The sequence below is a fragment of the Heloderma suspectum genome, chromosome 2 (assembly GCF_057233095.1).
Source record: "Heloderma suspectum isolate Gila_16-S chromosome 2, 16-S_ref, whole genome shotgun sequence".
Taxonomy (NCBI): Eukaryota; Metazoa; Chordata; class Lepidosauria; order Squamata; family Helodermatidae; genus Heloderma; species Heloderma suspectum.
In genome coordinates, this window is record NC_139459.1 from 277368469 (window position 1) to 277386662 (window position 18194).

General features: G+C 48.0%; 2 protein-coding genes across 2 annotated transcripts; one reads left to right on the forward strand and one right to left on the reverse strand.

Moving 5' to 3' along the window:
- Positions 1 to 12: 12 nt before the first annotated feature.
- PRELID1 (PRELI domain containing 1) lies at positions 13 to 5743 on the forward strand. Its single transcript, XM_084839406.1, has 5 exons — positions 13 to 409; positions 2734 to 2959; positions 3066 to 3179; positions 3396 to 3474; positions 4882 to 5743. Exons 1-5 carry the CDS (start codon positions 318 to 320, stop codon positions 5019 to 5021), a joined length of 651 nt encoding a protein of 216 aa, XP_084695532.1. The 5' UTR covers positions 13 to 317; the 3' UTR covers positions 5022 to 5743.
- Positions 5365 to 18056, reverse strand: MXD3 (MAX dimerization protein 3). Its single transcript, XM_084839407.1, has 6 exons — positions 17394 to 18056; positions 17107 to 17206; positions 15287 to 15316; positions 7358 to 7472; positions 6501 to 6669; positions 5365 to 6260 (listed from the first exon to the last, which is right to left on the reverse strand). Exons 1-6 carry the CDS (start codon positions 17461 to 17463, stop codon positions 6142 to 6144), a joined length of 603 nt encoding a protein of 200 aa, XP_084695533.1. The 5' UTR covers positions 17464 to 18056; the 3' UTR covers positions 5365 to 6141.
- Between the last annotated feature and the right edge of the window lie 138 nt (positions 18057 to 18194).

The window sequence follows — 18194 nt, forward strand, 5'->3', positions numbered from 1 at the left end:
GGGGCGGGGCTTGGGCGAGAGCGGGAGGAGGGAAGAGGGAGACTGCGGGAGGCATCTGCGGCGGAAGAGCCCGCGGGGGCCGTCGGAAGTCGTTGCCGCTCCCCTGTCCCCGCATGGCGGCCGCTGGGCGCTTCCCGCCGCCGCCGCCGCCGCCGCCGCCATCCTTAGGGCTGCTGCCGCCCGTGTTGCGGGCGAGGGGCTGCGGCGGGCCGAGGGCTCGGGGAGCGTAAGCCGGCCAAGCCAGCGCCTTCTTCGTCGCCCAGCACCGACAGCCCTTCTCCTCCTCCTCTCCCGCAGGGTCGGTGACCGCGGAGCTGATGGGGAAGTACTTCCTGACCCTGAGCGTCCTCAAGGGGCCCTGGGACCACGTCTTCGCCGCCTTCTGGCAGCGCTACCCCAATCCCTACAGGTGGGCGTCAGCACAAGTGCTTTGGCCCCGGGGCGGGCTGGTGCGTGGCCGTACCCAACGTGAGCCCTATTAGAGTAGACCCGTTCGAATGAATGGGACTTAGACTAACCCAGCCTTCCCCAATCTGGCGGGACTTCATTTCCCATCAGCCCCAGCCAGTCGTCAGAAATACTAGGGGATGACATCCAAAACATCTGGAGGGCGCCAGGTTGGGGAAGGATGCAGTTCATGGCGGGAGGAGGCCCAGTGTTTTCTGCGGGAAGGGCCCTACACGTCAGCTTGCATAGCTAAAGCTTAATGTTGTGGGTGGGTGTTTACACCCGAAGGAAGTGCCAGTAACTTCGGGAGCAATCCCTTTCGGGTAAATGTGTGTAGGTGTGCAGCTTTCCAACCAAGGACGCATATAGGATTGAGTGCAGCCCAGATCTGATCGGCTTATATCGGCAGCGACCTGGCCTTCCGCCCACTGGGGATCTCAAAACAGGGCGGCGCCGGCGTGCTTGTAAAGCTGACCCCCCCCCCCCGGCATTGGCCGAGGCCAGGGGATGAACCTTTCACCCGCTAGATGGAGGGAGGGAGCAGCGCTACGCGGCCTTGGGGCCACCTGGGCGTCATTTCTAGATCAACACCAACTTGAGGGAGCTGCTCAGCCGGCCTGCCGCGTTGCCGCCGACCACCTGGGATTTGGGGGCGGGGGCTCTTATACACGCGACTGAATAAGTTCGGGAAAGATCTGGGACCAGCATGGACGGATATGCTGGACACGCCAGTCTGCTTTTCTAGAAAATAGGTGTAAAGTTGGCTTGGAGAAGACTGGTAGTTGTAGTCCAAACTACCTGGAGGGCACCAGGTTGCCTAATCCTTAACACAAACCCTTAACACAAACTGCCAACTTCTGAAGGAAATGATTCATGCAGATTAGAAGCTCCACTCTATTCCACCCTGCCAGAGTAAGGACAGCCCACCCTGAGGCTCAACAATACTTGCCCTGCCAGTGACCTCTTCTTAATCACCCCCTACCTAAACTGGATATACAAAGGCCACCTTCAGAAGATCAGAGGGGAAAAGAAGCCACCATGGCTTCTTTTCCCCACCCTGTGTGTGCTGCCCATGCAACCACTATTTGCATAATTACCCATGATGCCGCACAGGTTGCTGCATCATCCAAACCCAGCATGGTCCACGGTGGTGGTGGCTTCTTACACAGCCCACGACCCTTACTACAAGCCATGGGTTGTAGGGTGGGTAAGAGGCCACCCGCGCCCAGTTCAGATGATGTAGCAACTCATGTGGCATCATGGGTAATTTTGCACATGGCAGTCGCGTGCATGGGGGAAGAAGCCACTGTGGCTTCTTTTCCCCCCATGATCAGCCAAACCTGGTCACTATGTTGCTTAAAATAATGCAGCTCAGGCGAGCTAATCTGTGTGCGGGGGGGCAGGGCGGGGGGCTCCAGCTCTTATTAGCTGTGTCTGACCAATGAGTGTGAATACAGTGTAGAGACTGTGGTAGAGTAAGGGGCTATGGGATTTTAAATCATGGGTGAGGAGGCAAGGTGTGTGGCTGCTAGGGAGAGGGCTTTCTCAGTGCTGACGTCCCAGGTGTGGAACACTTTCCCTAGTGAGGTGTGCCTGGCACCTACATCATTGTCCATTCAATGCCAGGCAAAGTCCCTTTTATTTTTCTGAGCTTTTGCAATGCAATTTTAATCCTGCTGTTTTATGCTGCTTTTCTATTGAGCTTATTTTATTTGTTTTACTATTTTGTAAACCTCTTGAGGAACACGATTGAAGGCGGCATAAAAAATACTTTATAAACTACTTCTTCTAAAGGCAAGATGCATGTGGGTGGGTTGCCCTAATAAAATGCCTGAGTCAATAAGCTGAGACATCCCTCTTCACTGTTGAAGCAACATTGCTGAAGGAGAAGAGGTTGAGTCAGGAATGAGACGTGCACGTTGGCTGAGGTGAAATTCCAAAATAGCCTGAAATCACTATGAGGCAATCAGGAGTGAGCCCCAGAGGACGGTGCTTCTGTTCCTCCTTCTCGCCCCAAGGAGCCCTGCCCAAACTTTCGATGCTGCTTTTGGGAGCAGGCTTATTTATTCATAGCCTGTCTCGAAGACGCAAGTTGGTTTCATGTTCTGGAAGCAGAAAGTAAAGAGGATCCAGCTAGAAACAGTACTCTCTGTCTCTGCTGAGGTCTGCCTCCATGGTGACCAGCTAGGGAGGTAGCTTACTCAGCTACTTGGTTATGGCTGAACAAGGCTCATTTAGCATGGCTTAGAAGGAACACCTCAAATAGCCTTTCTCTCTTCTCCCCAGCAAACATGTCCTGACAGAAGATATCCTGCACCGAGAGGTGACAGAAGACCAGAAGCTGCTTTCCAGGCGGCTCCTAACGAAGACCAACAGGATGCCCCGCTGGGCAGAGCGCTTCTTTCCAACCGACGTCGCCCATTCTGTCTACATCCTAGAAGATTCCATTGTGGACCCCCAGAACCGAACCATGACCACGTTCACCTGGAACATTAATCACGCACGTCTTATGGTGAGCGGCAGGCTTCCTGCAGGGCGGGTGCTGAAGCATAAAGCGCTGAGGGCAGCATCGGTCACGGGGGCCCCATGGTCACTTTGCTGTGCTGTCTCCTATGCAGGTGGTGGAGGAGCGGTGTGTTTACAGAGAGAACCCAGAAAACAGTAGCTGGACAGAAGTCAAGCGGGAAGCTTGGGTCTCCTCCAGTCTGTTTGGTGTCTCCCGTGCTGTCCAGGTGAGTGGGCCACAGGTCTGTGTAGCTTGATATGCTTCACACAGGGAATGCGAGCCTGCCTGCCTGCCTGCCAGAAATGAACATTATGGCACTGCTGACTGCGTAGGTGAAGAGCCAGACTAATTCCTCAGTGTTCCGGCTATGCAGATGAATAGATAGACGGAAACCTTAGTCACCTCTCCCTTCCTTCCTCAACTTGCTGTGCTCTTGTTTTAGGAGTTTGGCTTGGCCAGGTTCAAGAGCAACGTGACCAAGAGCACCAAGGGCTTTGAGCATGTGCTGGCCAAAATGCAAGGTGGGTAGATCTGTGGTGGCAATGAAGAAAAAGGGGTTGCAGTGGACAAGTGTCATTAGCAAGGAGTGGGATGGAGTGCCCAGGCATCCAACGTAGTTCACAAGTTTAGCTTGTAAGTTGTCGATTGCACATTGCTCCCTTACAATCAAAGATCAAGGGATTGGTACATGTTGCTGTTCTATGGGATTAGCATTCCTCCTCTTACTGTTTTCCTAGAATTGTTCTAAAAACGATAGCGCAAGGTTGGCAAAGCACCAAGGCGTTTCCCTCAGTTTACTGTGCCCATTAAAGCAAGCAACTGATGCTGGAGGGGAGCCTCTTTCATGAGAACTTGCTACACCAGTCTGGCTTGAAGTTCTCACCAAATGGTTGTGGCTTGTTTCCTTTTTTCCTACAGGAAGCCCCAAAACCTGGTGGTGCTAGCAGGCACTCAAAAGCACTTCCACCATTCCAAATCAAGGGGTGAGGGTGGAGAGAGAAAATTCAGAGTTCTGTGTGTCCTTCCCCGCCACCCAAGATTTTGGCTAATTACGACATGGACTATTGGGGGGAAGCAATATGTTTTGTAGTAAAAGGAGAGAGTTGTTGGGAACCATGACAAATATCCAAGAGGTATGCAAAACTGCCTGCTGTGGAGAAAAGTGAGGTAGCAGAGCTGATAAGAGGCTGCCTCTTACTTTTTTGCCACAGAAGATTCACTTGGGAATTCTTGGAGAAAAGGACATAAGCCAGATCCATTTGGTGCTAATTTAGATCTAGACTAGTGTAGCAAGTTCTTGTATTTTTCATGAATACGAGGCCTAGAAACTTACAAAAAACATCATAAGTTAGCAATGTGGATCTCATTCCACATGATTAAGGACTCTTAGGGAGCAATCCTACTGGGATAGGTGGCTGCCTATCCAATGCAGGGCAGGAGAAGCGCAGATAGGATCATCCCCTCCACACTTCAGCTGCCCTGCATTTGCAGCTAGACAGCTGATTTTGGCTGTCTAGCCACAGGAAGGCAGAGTGGGGGAAGCAGTTGTTGCACAGCAGATTGGATGTGTTGTACCAGCATTTCTACCTTCCCTGCCCCGGAAGGCCCTGTTTTCACTGCTCCAGGCTCCTCTTTCGAACGTGGGGCTGTTCTGCGCTGCCTGTGAGGCATCATGGGGGGGTGGGGGGGAGTCTGTTGTCAGGGAACCAACCTCTGAGCGCAGGCTCCAAGGTTGGTTCCTGGGAGCTGACGTATCCTATGGCCGTCTAGCTGCTGACTAGCAGCCATAGGATTGCACCCTTAATTCTATTAGCGCTGACCAAAGTAGTGGGAACAGACTAGAACTCAGTACTAAGTTCTATTTACCAGCAGGGCTTAAGTTTAGTGGACATACTCTTGTGAGCTTTTGGTTTGCTGATTTATTATAGGTGAAGCACCATCTAAAACACTGGTGGAAACAGCGAAGGAAGCAACTGAGAAAGCCAAGGAGACTGCCTTGGCTGCCACTGAGAAAGCAAAGGACTTGGCTAGCAAGGCAGCTACTAAAAAGAAGCAACAGTACGTGTGAAGAAACCATTTTCCTGCTGTGGGACTGGAATGCTTCTGGCACAGTGCAGCATAGTAAGACTGGAAGGCTCAGCTGTAACCAAGCTTCTCTTCCCCTGGGAGACAGAGCTGACTAGTGTGTCTAGATTTTATGTTTTTTTTTTAAAAAAACTGAAACTGTACAAATCTGACAATCATCTTCTTTCTAAAAGGTGTAATTATCATTAAAAGAATAGACTTCCATTTAATCCAGTGCCAGGGCCTGTTCCTCAGGTGGGCACTGCTCTTCAGAACTGTGACTGAATAATGTAAGTCTCCCTGTTTACATTTTGCAACATGGAGGTGTCTATCAGAATGTGGTTGAGGGGAGTGGTAGCTGCTGATTAGCAAACATGCAACAGCAGCCTGTTCGGGCCTTTTGAATTCTTAAGAGAAAACCAGCTACATAGGATGCAAGTCATTAAAAATATTTACTAAATACTGCCAAGTACATATGGGAAGGGGGGTCACACAAGGGAAACCAGTTTTGTTGCAGGGGAGTTGGAATATCTAAGTAAGTTGGATTTTTGTCTTGCTACAGGGCACCCCTTGGTGTAGTCCTAGCTCCAAACTCAAATCAGCTGTACCACAACCCATTTCACATGTAGGAATGAAAATAAGAGCTACCTGTTTTGCTAGGGCTTTTTATCCTGCAGCCCTAGAGCTAAGTGCATCTTTTAAATAAAATTTTAATCGGGTATGCCAGAGCTGAACTCCGGCCTTTACTGGAATTTGCATCCAGTTCTTGCCCGTCCAAGCCTCTCCGGAGGGAGCTCAGACATGAGACATGCAGTAAGCTTTCTTCATAGTAGGGTGCAATGGAACAATATGCCCACCCAATACATAATGTAAGCCACCGGCCACAGTTCAAGTGCTTCGAAGCCTCACTCTTTCACCCCCAGTCACCCAGTAGTGGTAAGGAAAGTTAGCCAGCAGTTACTCTGGCTGGTTTTGAACACTGTTGTCCTTTGCACCATGCTGGAGGTCCCTCCTCTACTTAGAGAAAGCAGAGTCTTGTTATGAGCCACCTTCTGTTCATCTTGGCATGAATGGTGGAAATCGTTCTAGCTGAGAGCTGGCTTCATCCCCAGGCTTCTGTCCCATCACAACCAGACGTTGCTGGTGTTGGAATAGCTGTGCTCCTGCCCGGTGCTGAAGGCGACCACCACGTCCTCTTCGATGCTGCTGAATGGCAAACCTTCCACGTCCACCTCAGCATCTTCTGTAGCAGAAATGAACGTCAACATAGATCTCCACCCGGGCAGAAGAATACAATGTCGTTTGCAGGGGTCCCATCTCGTGCCCAAGACTATGGGCCTAGGTTGAGAATTTTCCATTTAGGGGACCAAGTCCTAGAACTAAGGGGACGCCCCTCTCTGCTCTTGCAGAACAGCAGCCATCCCACCATAGAAAACATCTAGCCACAGGGACCACAGCAGCCTGGCTGGAGGACAGCACCCACCTGAGTCTGAGCGTTCAGAGGAGAACCGAGAAGAGTCCAGGCTATCTGCTCGTGGCCGCTCCACCCCCGAGTGGGCCAGCAGCTCTTCCAGCCGCTGGTGCAGGTTCCGCTGCTCACAGCGTAGCCGCTCCTTCAGTTGCTGAGCTCTCTGTTCCTGCTCTTCCAGCTTCTGGAAGTGGGAAGGGGGCAGGGTGTGTGAAATCAAGGACAACATCTGATCGCTATCAAGAACGCTTTGGCTCCTTACAGGCTCAGCTAGCTTATTGTGCAACTTTGGGGAGGCAACGTTGTACTTCATCAGAGCTGGCCAGGAGGACCTTGGTGCTCTGCTTATAAGCTGCTCAGAAGCCTCACGCTGCTCCCTGTTGCAAACAAGGTGCAAGACCAGTAGTATCTTTGGTATGATCCAGCAGGGCTGCTACATTCTGAGATTATGCTCAGAACAGGCATTAGTTCAGCTGTAGCAGCAGAAAACTCGAAGAAATTGTACACCCCTTGGAAAGCAACACCAGCCACTTGGTTGGAATCGGATAGTAAAGCTCCCTCCCTTTTGTGCTCAATTTGGTCTTTAGTCAAACTCATGTGGTGTTTTCCCTGGAGCCTGGGAGGTTTCTGATCTGTTCCCAGCCCTGCTCAGTACATCTGTTGGATCTTGTTCATAAACATTTGCCCTGCCATGTATTCCAAGTTTAAAGGGGAAGGACATTTGTGGGGAGAGGGAGAACAAATAAAGGATGGCCATACAAGGCCCACTATTACAATCTTCAAAGCACTGGCAACTAGAGCTGGCAAGGGAGGCAAGGCTGAGCTACTGCTAACCTTACAGCCTCCTATAAGGAATGATGTGCGCCACTTACCTTAATGTGCAGGCGAGCTCGGTGCAGAAGGTTGAGGGTTGTGTAACGAGAATGCTCTGTGCTGATGGGGACCTGCTGCTTTAGCTGCTCTAAACACTGTCGCAGCTGGGCTCTCCTGGGGGGGGAGGGAGAGAAAACACACCACGTGGGCTTGATGGAGGAGACTGCATGAGAGCTTGCCATGTCTCAGCAAAGGCCTTGAGGCAAGCACCAGTCTCTTCCAAGACAAGCACACACTCCTCGTTAAGTCTCCTCTAGCAAAAGGGCAACAGTCATCTATGTAGGGCAAGTCTCAAACTTTCTCTTAATCCAGAGGTGGGGAAATGTGCAGTCTAACATCTGGAGGGCCACAGCTCCCATCAGCCCTAGCTAGCATAGCCAATAGTGAGGGATGCTAGGAGTTGTATGGTCCTCCAGAGGTTGGACCACATTCCCTGCCCCCTGCCTAAATTAATAAACTCACTATGCAAAAGTGGAAGCAGAACTAGATTTCAGTCTGCTTGTGAATTCAAATGGGCAGATGGCTAAAAGCAGCAGATGTATACAATCTGAGATTATCAGAATAAGTGAGTGGAATGGTTGAGTCCTAGGCACAACCGATAGGCCCCTGTCCCCCAAGATGGACTTGAGAGCTGACCACCAAAATCAAAGCTGGGATTGGGGACAAGTATCCACCCCCCCTCCAAAATGGAGACACCTGAAAATTGGCTAAAGAGGGCTGAGCATGCTCAGTGGGCACACAATGCTCTGTGTGTGTGTGTGTGTGTGTAAAATGGAGGAGCTGGAACCTGAACAGAAGTACTTCCTACTGCAATATCTTGTTGCAGGGTCCCTACTTGTCTCATCTAGTTTGGCTCTGACATAAAGAACAAAACTTAACACTCTATGCAGATTTTCAATCGCAGTGGAGACTGTATATGGGAAATCAACCCATTAAATTAAAAAGTGTATTTTGGCAAGACGCAATATACAAGAATTGACAATGATCAGGAGTGGTAAATGGGCTGGAGGGCTGAGGCCTTGATCTGTCACTTTTCATTTCCTTAGCTGAGGTAAGTGACTACCGGGTGCTTTTCCTAGTTTCATTTCTCCATTCTGCATGTTACTTTTATCCCTTTTTGATTGGAAAACAGGTATAGTCACCAGCCATTTCCATGACATCCCCCCATGACATTCCCCTCTGGCACTTTTCCAGTGGGATTTATTCCAGTGAAAGTAAAAAAACACCCAATCATCTCTTACGCTAAAATCTTATGCACACTTACCTGGGAGAAAGCACTACATGGTGCTTACTTTTGAATAGACATGTATAGAGATGTAAAATTTCCAGAAATTATGAAGCCATGACAAAAAAAATATTTTCCCAGGAGTTTTTGGAGAAAAAACCAGAAATTTTGGGGAAAATTGAAAAATAATACTTTTTTTTGCGGTCTTTACAGATCTAAAGTCACTTAGTTACTTTAGGTCAGCCTTCAGTCTGTTTCCCACCTCCCATCTGAGCAGAGCAGAGCACAGCAAGCTGCTCCAGCTGGTCCAGGGACTACAGAAGCAAGCAAGCTCCCAGAGAGTGAGTGCACAGGGGGAGCAAACACGAGTTGGCCAGGAGAGTTCGGCAGGGGAGGTCAAGGGGAGTCCCCTAACTTTTTTTTTTAATTCTTTTTCTTGCAACACACACTTCCACACCAGTGGGATTCTGCTTTTACCTCTAGTGAGTAGAGGAGCAGGTACAGGCTAGTCTAGAACAATCAGAAAGCTAGACACAAAAAGGGAAAAGAGGCTATGGAAGGACAAGACTCTCCAGTGGTGCAGTCCTGCAAGGTGTGTGCAGTGTTTGTTTTCTTGCCTGAGAACAACACTGCCTACACCTGCAACAAGTGCAAGTTGATCACGCTGCTGGAAGAAAAAGTAAGAGGACTGGAGCGGTGACTGTCGACCCTCCGGGGAGTAAGAGAACACGACGAGTTCTTGGACAGAATGGTGGAACTACAGCAGCAAAGTGAAGACCAGAAGCTTGAAGAGCAACAGCAAGAAGAGGCAAAAGTGGGAAATGCTGTGAGGAGAAATGTAGTACAGAATCCTCCTTGGAAAAAGGTGACAGGAGAAGAAGAACTAGACGCCACTCTGCACCAGTGGAAGCAGTGGAGCTGTGGAACCAATTCCAGGTACCTGAGGATGAGACTGGAGGACAGCCTGCCGAGGAAGAATTACAGGGGAACCTGCATGAGAGCAAGCAAGAGGCTGAAGGTCAGTCAAGCAGAGGCGATGAAACCAAGGCCTACAACAAGAAGAGGAGTAGTGGGAGACTCCTTGCTGCGTGGGATCGAGACCCAAGTATGTTGTGAAGACCCGTGGACTCACCAGGTATGTTGTCTCCCGGGAGGATGGATTAGAGACGTGACCGAAAGGTTGCCTGCACTCATAAAGCCCACTGACAGGTATCCCTTTCTTCTCATCCATGTGGGAACAAATGATACTGCCAAGCGGAGCTACAAAGAAATCACGTCAGACTTTGAAGAAAAATACTCAAGGTGAAGGACTGGCTATGAAGGTGGAGCTGGTGTGAGAGATTTGGATTCTGGGACCATGGGCTATACTTCCTGGAAGATGGGCTGTTGGCAAGGGATGGGTTGCACCTCACAAAGGCTGGGAAGAATGTGTTTGGCCACAGCATGAAGAACTTCATCAGGAGGGCTTTAAACTTAATCCTACGGGGAAGGGAGATGTAAAGTTGTGTCAGAGTGGAAACTGAGCCCAGAGCAGTTCTGATTCTGAGGAGGATCAGCAATCCGTGGGAGAGGAGCCAGCTCATCCCTCACAGGCATAGCAGCTGGCAGAGATTCCTCTTGCCGGCATTCCTGAGACAGTGACCCGGGCAGTGACAGAGTGCGGGAGAGGGGCTTGCTAGACACTTGACGCAGGGAGCGACGAGTGATGGAGGGCGCGGAAAGGAGGCGTAGCGCCCGTTTGGCACGCAAGCAATGGCTGCGTCCTGTGGACCCAAGGGAAAGAGGATCTCTCCCTAGCCCATAAGTTCAGGGTCTTCAAGTGATTCTCCTTCAAACGGGGACCAACTGCCTACCCGGAGCATAGGCTACTTCGCTGTTCATTGCTTAGTCACTGGTGATTAGCATCTGAAAGAGTCATTAAGTTGTAAAAGGATTAAAGTCTTAAAAATAATCCTTTCGTCTGTGTCTTGAGTTGGCTATCGGAGTGTACTGAAAGAGGCCACTAGGGCGATCCTGACAAGTTGGGGGTAACAAGGGATGAAGGCTCATGCCCTGCAACGGAGAGAACAGCTCTAATAGCGCCCAATAATAGTCTTCAGACACATGTAGGAAGAAAGCCAGGCTATGAAGCACATGGTCTTTGATGTCTATATACTAATGCCCAGAGTATGGGGAAAAAAAAGAACGAACTTGAACTCTTAATACAGGAGGGAAATTATGACTTGATAGGTATAACTGAGACTTGGTGGGATGACTCTCATGACTGGAATACAGCAATGGAAGGATATAACTTGTTCAAAAAGAACAACAGGAACAGAAAGGGAGGTGGGGTTGCCCTGTATGTGAAAAATACATATCTCTGCACAGAAATACAGGAGGATGAGCTTGGTAGCCCCATCGAGAGCATCTGGATCAAAATAAATGGAGCAAAGAATAAAAGGAACATGGTGGTCGGAGTCTACTACCAGCCACCCAATCAAGGAGAAGACGAGGATGAAACTTTTGAAAAGCAAATAGCTAATGTTTCAAGGAAGCATGATGTGGTAGTAATGGGGGACTTCAATTTCCCTGATATTTGTTGGGAGACAAATTCTGCAAAACATGGCCCCTCCAGGAAATGCCTGACTTGTGTGGTGGATAACTTCCTCCTACAGAAAGTAGAGGAAGAAACTAGAGGATCGGCTATCCTTGACTTGATCCTAACCAACAGAGATTACTTAGTGGATAAAGTAGCAGTTACAGGAACTCTGGGGGAAAGCGACCATGTTGTTCTAGAGTTCTTGGTTCTAAGGGAAGCAAAAGCTGAGTGTAGTCAAACACGTACTCTGGATTTTAGAAAAGCTTATTTTAATAAACTCAGGACAATGATCAGTAAGGTCCCATGACAAGCAACTCTAATGAGAAAAGGAGTCCAAGATGGGTGGGAGCTTTTAAAAAAGGAAATTCTCAAGGCAAAATTACAAACAATTCCAACAACAAGAAAAGGTGGAACCGAAGAAGCCAATGTGGTTCCCCAAAAGGTTAGAGATGACCTGAAAACAAAAAAGGACACATACAGGAAGTGGAAAGAAGGCCAAGCAACAAAGGAAGAGTACAGGCAGGTAGCACAGAATTGCAGGGATGGCATCAGGAAGGCTAAAGCTGAGAACAAGCTGAGGTTAGCAAGGGATGCTGCAAGCAACAAAAAGGCTTTCTTCAGATACGTGCATAGTAAAAGACAGAGGAAAAAAATGGTGGTTCAGCTATTAAATAAGGATGGCAAAATGATAACAGATGACAAAGAAAAGGCAGAGGTGCTCAATTCCTACTTTGGCTCAGTCTTCTCCCAAAAGAGGGTCTATGAGCCCCCTGGCAAAGGTGAAGTACAGGCTGAAGGGGCAGGATTGCAGCTTGAGATCGATAGGCATATGGTCAAGGAACACCCAATTCCTTTGAATGAGTTCAAATTTCCAGGGCCAGATGAACTGCATCCTAGAGTAATAAAGGAACTGGCAGAAGAACTCTCAGAACCACTGCCTATTCTGTTTGAGAAATCATGGAGGACGGGGGAAGTGCCAGATGATTGGAGGAGGGCTAATGTTGTCCCTATCTTCAAAAAGGGTAAAAAGGAGGAACGTGGGAACTCCAGACCAGTCAATCTGACACCCATCCCTGGGAAAATTCTGGAGCAGATTATAAAGCAATCTGTCTGTAAGCACCTTGAAAACAATGCAGTGATTACTCGAAGCCAACATGGATTTGTCAAGAACAAATCCTGCCGGACGAATCTGACCTCATTTTTTGATCAAGTAACCTCCCTTGTGGACTGTGGGAATGCTGTAGACATATTATGTAGACATAATATACCTCGACTTCAGCAAAGCTTTCAACAAAGTGCCCCATGATATCCTGATGAGCAAACTAGCTCAAAGTGGGGTAGATGAAACAATGATCCGGTGGATCCACAGTTGGCGACAGAATTGGACTCAAAAGAGTGCTTATCAGTAGGATCTTCTCAAACTGGGGAGAGGTAACGAGCGGGGTACCGCAGGGCTGTCCTGGGCCCAGTGCTCTTCAACATTTTTATTAATGACTTGGAGGAGGAGGTGCAGGGAATGCTGATCAAATTTGCAGATGACACAAAATTGGGCGGGATAGCTACTACTTTGGAAGACAGAAACAAAATTCAAAGTGATCTTGATAGACTGGAGCACTGGGCGGAAAACAGAATGACAGGGATAAATGCCACGTTCTGCACCTAGGAAAAAGGAACCAAATGCAGAGTTACAAGATGGGGGATACATGGCTCAACAACACTACAAATGAGAAGAATCTTGGAACTGTTGTGGATCACAAGCTGAATATGAGCCAACAATGTGATGTGGCTGCAAAAAAGGCCAATGCTCTTTTGGGCTGCATTAATAGAAGCATAGCTTCCAAATCCTGGGAAGTACTAGTTCCCCTCTACTCAGCACTGGTTAGGCCTCATCTGGAGTACTGCGTCCAGTTCTGGCACCACACTTTAAGAAGGATGCAGACAAACTGGAGAGGGTTCAGAGGAGGGCAACAAAGATGATCAGGGGACTGGAAACAAAGCCCTATGAAGAGAGACTGAAAGAACTGGGCATGTTTAGCCTTGAGAAGAGAAGACTGAGGGGAGATACGATAGCGCTCTTCAAGTACTTGAAAGGTTGTCACAGATGGAAAGGCCAGAGTGCAGGACACGGAATAACCGGCTCAAGTAAAGGAAGCCAGATTCCGGCTGAACATCAGGAAACACTTCCTGACTGTTAGAGCAATACGACAATGGAACCAACTACCTAGGGAGGTGGTGGGCTCTCCCACACTGGAGGCATTCAAGACGAGGCTGGACAGCCATCTGTCAGGGATGCTCTGACTTGGATTCCTGCACTGAGCAGGGGGTTGGATCTGATGGCCTTGTAGGCCCCTTCCAACCCTACTGTTCTATGATTCCCCAACGTACTGCCTCCAGATACTTTGGACTTCAGCTCCCATCAGCCTCAGGCAACATGGCCAATGGTCAGGAATACTGGGCACTGTAGTCCAAAATATCTGGAGGGCACCAGGTTGGGAAAGGCTGCTTTCGGAACAAAAAGCGGCCTTTAAGGTCCTAAAGCTATATTATATATAACTTGGTTTGCTCATAAAATTGTCATTATATTTAAAAACTTTTAAAAGCAAACTCAAGTAGTAAATATATAATTATTGTCTGAATAAACTATAGTTTTAAATTTAATATACCAAATATTAAAATTGTATGAGCAAACCAAAATATACATAGCATATTTTAGGTTCTTATTTAATGTCTGACCAGAGGGAAAATCAACAATAGTCCCTGAAACATCTGAGTCCCTGAAAGCATCCTAGTCCCAATAGTCCCTGAAAGCATCCTAGAGGCCAGAAGAAGCAGGATGGAGGCAGAGGAAGACTGGTGTACAGCATTGGTTTCTATTTGTAAGGAAATTTAGGAAAATTCCAAAATCTGTTCCTGTTTGTGCAGTGGAGCTCAGGGAAATCTGATCTGAAGTGATTTTATTCACTTTATAAATAATTTCCATTAATGAACACCTTGTTTTTTGTTCATTTTGAAAGGTTGTCTCTAGTGGTAGTGTCAGTCCCATGTCTACACCACAGGAACCAGGCTAATGAGTTTCTTTTCGGAAGAGATGGTTATACTAGTGGGAGCAGTTAAAAGATTATGTAGCTCAGACAGCATTCGCTAGTGGTGAGATCTAATTGAGAACTTTATTAAAAAATGTGGCAGTGAGTTCTATAGACCCAAGCATCAAAGTTCATTAAAAAAAAGAAAAAATAGGTGGGATAACCCACATGCTGTTCGGTAGCATCTGGTGACCGTAGTGGGATAACCTGTAGTGTTTTTTTCATGTGTGGGTTTTAAATTAGAATTACATTGACTGCTTACAGAGTCCAGCCAGAACAAGCCAAGAAACACAGGACTCTGTGAAGCAAAACCCAAACTGTCAAGAACGCACATTTTCTTCCATATTATATGGTAAATCTACTCACATATTGGAAACCGAGATGACTTAGAGCATTCCTAAATGTCTATCAGTAGAAGATACATTAGATCAATATTTTTAATATGGAATGGAAAAAATAACTATGGTGGGAATCTTACAGAGAGGATTTAAAAAAAACATTTTCCGCCATGGCTTCATTATTTCTAGACACTTTACACCTCTAGTCTTTCTTTAAAAGTGTTCTTTATACATAGTTTTTAGAAACCATTTTGGGGGGAGTAAAGGCTAGGTAACAATATATAAACACCTTGTCTTCACTTCTAAAAAGAATATATTTCGTAATCCAAAGTTGTTCTGTTTTTCCCATTTTGGGGGGTGGAGCAGTCCTTCGAAAAAAAAACTGTTTTTCTGAATTTTTCCCAGCCTTCACATCACGAGACCTGTATAGGATTATACTGTAAGGCTATTAGTCAATAGTATGTCAACTGATTATACAAGAATTGTGCCTGCATCTAAGTTTAGCAAGAAGCACTGAGATGGCCTGGTGCAATCTCCTTGTATATATATTCAGCTGCTTTTGTATCCCTCACCTCAGAGTCTTATAAAGAGGAGCTGGTACATTTAGCACTATTAGCTTTCCCTTCCTGCTATATTCTCTGCAGCAGGTGAAATGAGAGATATTATGCTTTATTGTTCCCATATTTTCCTCTATAAAAGTTTACCTGTGTTTCTCCAGTTCATTGTGCACAGACCTGAAAGCAAACAGAAAAGGAAAATAAGGTTTATGGACTGCATGTAGGTTTTCAGAAATGGATGGTTGCTCAGTGAAGCAGGGACAAACTAAGCTCTCATCCAATCCCTTCTTGCCTAGAACTCCTCCTCTCCTCTCCTTGTGGTGAGTGTACAAGCAGTGGGTGGCAGGGAGGTGAACTGTTCCAGAAGCAGTTTATGGAGAAGCTCAGGAATTAGCACTGGAGTGCTACCGTTCAAGGCCCTTCTCGCTCCTTTTCCAGCATCACAAATCCACATTGGCCTCCACATTCAAGCATTCATGAAACATGTAATGAATACCAGAAGTCCACAAGTCTAGGGTAATAGGGTACAAGCCCAAGATAATGCAGAATGAGATTAGCATCTAAGGAAACAATTGTTCTGATTCCGAAACCCTGGAAAGTTTCTGCCCGTCAGCATAGACACTACTGAGCTACATGGACCAATGATCTGTCTTGGTATAAGGCAGTGTCCTACACATGCGTCTATGCAGCAGTGGCAGAACTGGTTTTAAAGAACTAGTTAATAGGAATATTCCTAACTGCTAACCTAAAGGTTAGGGATGCATGTCTTCACACTTTGCATAATCTCATAAGAGATGTAGAAATATCAATTCTAGCAGGTTGCTTTCTGTAGCTAGGGTTTCTGTCTCCTACTAGGTATTATGCACCTAAACCTCAGGGTCAATGGCCTGGTTCACATGACACAAAGGCCCTAAAACAAGCTGTGGGTTGTTTGAGAGTTAGACAACCCTCAACCCCTGCCGCCTGGGTTCAAAGGACACAGCAAGCTGGGCACCTTGCAAAAATGGCACCTAAAAGCGCCAGGCACAACACAACAGCCCCTGTGGGTAAATGAAACCATGGTGGGCTGTTGCATTGTGCGAACCAAGTCACTGCCTTGAAACGTAAGCCATGCTTCAGGGGAAAATGGAAAAGCAATACAAAGCATCTAGTTCTAGTCCAATTTTAGTACAAGGCAAAATCACAGCTGGAAGATGTTTCCGTTTTCCTAAACCACAGACCCAAACGTGTTCTCCCAGAAAAAATAAAATAACTGCCCTGATGGCTGTATATCACATACAAACAGTTAGTAGCTCTTACACTTCACTGAGTAGCCTGGCAAGCCCTCCCGAAGTTTCACTCTTCTCCCGCTCCTTTTGGCTACATCATCTTCCATTTTTCCAGTTAAAAAGGATTACTTGCTACACTCACATTTTAGCCTTCTTTGATGTGAATGCTCTTCTGCTATCCTCAGTATGGTAAGATATCAAAACTAGAAGTCTAGAAGAGCAAGGACAAGAGCCTCTCCTAGAGCAAATTAAGACTTTCCCCAAAACCAGGGGTGGCCAATGGAAATTTACTGGTATCAGATCTTGGAGTGATCGGGATGGATTTCCTGTTCCCAATTGTAGAACAATACAATTGCAAGCGACTTTCCCCCCACCCCAAGTTATATTGCTGAAATGAAGAAAGCTTGGGGTAATCAAGAGTGGACTGTTGTATGGAAGGACTGAAACCTCCATTCCGTTCTAGCACTCAGAACAAATTCATGCGCTCAGAATTCTTTAATTCAGAGTGTAGGTCTTATGACAGATCTGGGGGTTCTAGCAAAAGAAAAGAAAGTAGATTCTGCAACCCTGACGTCTGCCCACCCTGTCCCAAACAATATTCGGCTTTTGCGATCAATGCAGGGTCCGTTTACACCGTTTGAACAGGGGACGGGGCTAACGCCACCTCTAAAGCCCGGGGTATCGGCGAAGGAGTCTCACCTGAGGCTATTCAAGGCCTTTCGAGGCTTCGGCCTCCTCCGCGACTGTAACACGTCTTGGACGCAATAAGGCGAGAGAGAAGCATAGCCATGTTCGGCTTCTAGGAGAGAGAGAAAATCAGAGGCTCCCAAACTAGTTCGCCCTCCTCGCCCCCCCTTTCTTAACAAGAACCCCCCCAATCCGTCCCCACCCCCAATTCACATGGAGGAGAGCCAGTCCAGCCAGCCTGCAACAGAGGCAACAAACGCATCTGCGATCCCCCCGCTTTCCCCCCAACGGGAAGGTACCTCTCTCCTTGCGCTCCAGGTACTCGGCCGCTTGCAGCAGCACCTGGATGTTGCGAGCGATGAGCTCCATGACAACAAGGGACCCGCACCGAGCAAGGACTGCGTGCTACTGACACCGCAACAACCCCCGATCCACCGCCGTCAGCAGCCAACCCGGGCTCGCCACCGCCCCTTCGAACGCTCTGAGGCTCTGAGCCCGCCCCTTCGAACCCGCGCAGGCGGGTTCTGGATCGCTTCTAGGTTTGGCGCAGACCAGGAGCGGGAAGGCCGGAGCGGGTTTTTTCTGGAGGGGGGGCTACAGAAACCGGAGGGTTCGCACCGCCCGCCCCCTCTTAAGCTCAATGAGCCCCGCTGTATTGTTTTGAATCTCAACCTGCGCCGGGCGTGGCTAGCGAAAAGCGGCGCTATTATTGGCTGAAGGACGTGTCCGGACATTTAAACGTCAGTGCGCTTTCAAAACAAATTCGGGCGGGAAAAAAAGAGGCTTCAAATTCGAATTGGAGGCGGGGCCAGCGCCCTCCGGTGGGAATATATGGGCGAGGGGCATTTCATTAGGACAGTAACTGCTCTGAGTTCGGGGCTGTTGCCGCTATCCTCGCTTTCTGCCTGTCCGTGCGCGGAAAGAGTGCAAGGGAGAGTGGCAAGGAAACACCTTCTGGTCACTCTAACCCGCGTAATCTTGTATATGTGTCCTTCACTGCCCCTGCGATTACGGGTGGGGCGGGGAACATTCATATATTTATGTACCACATAATTGCCCCCCCCACACACACAAATTGATGTACCACATAAATGGGGCAT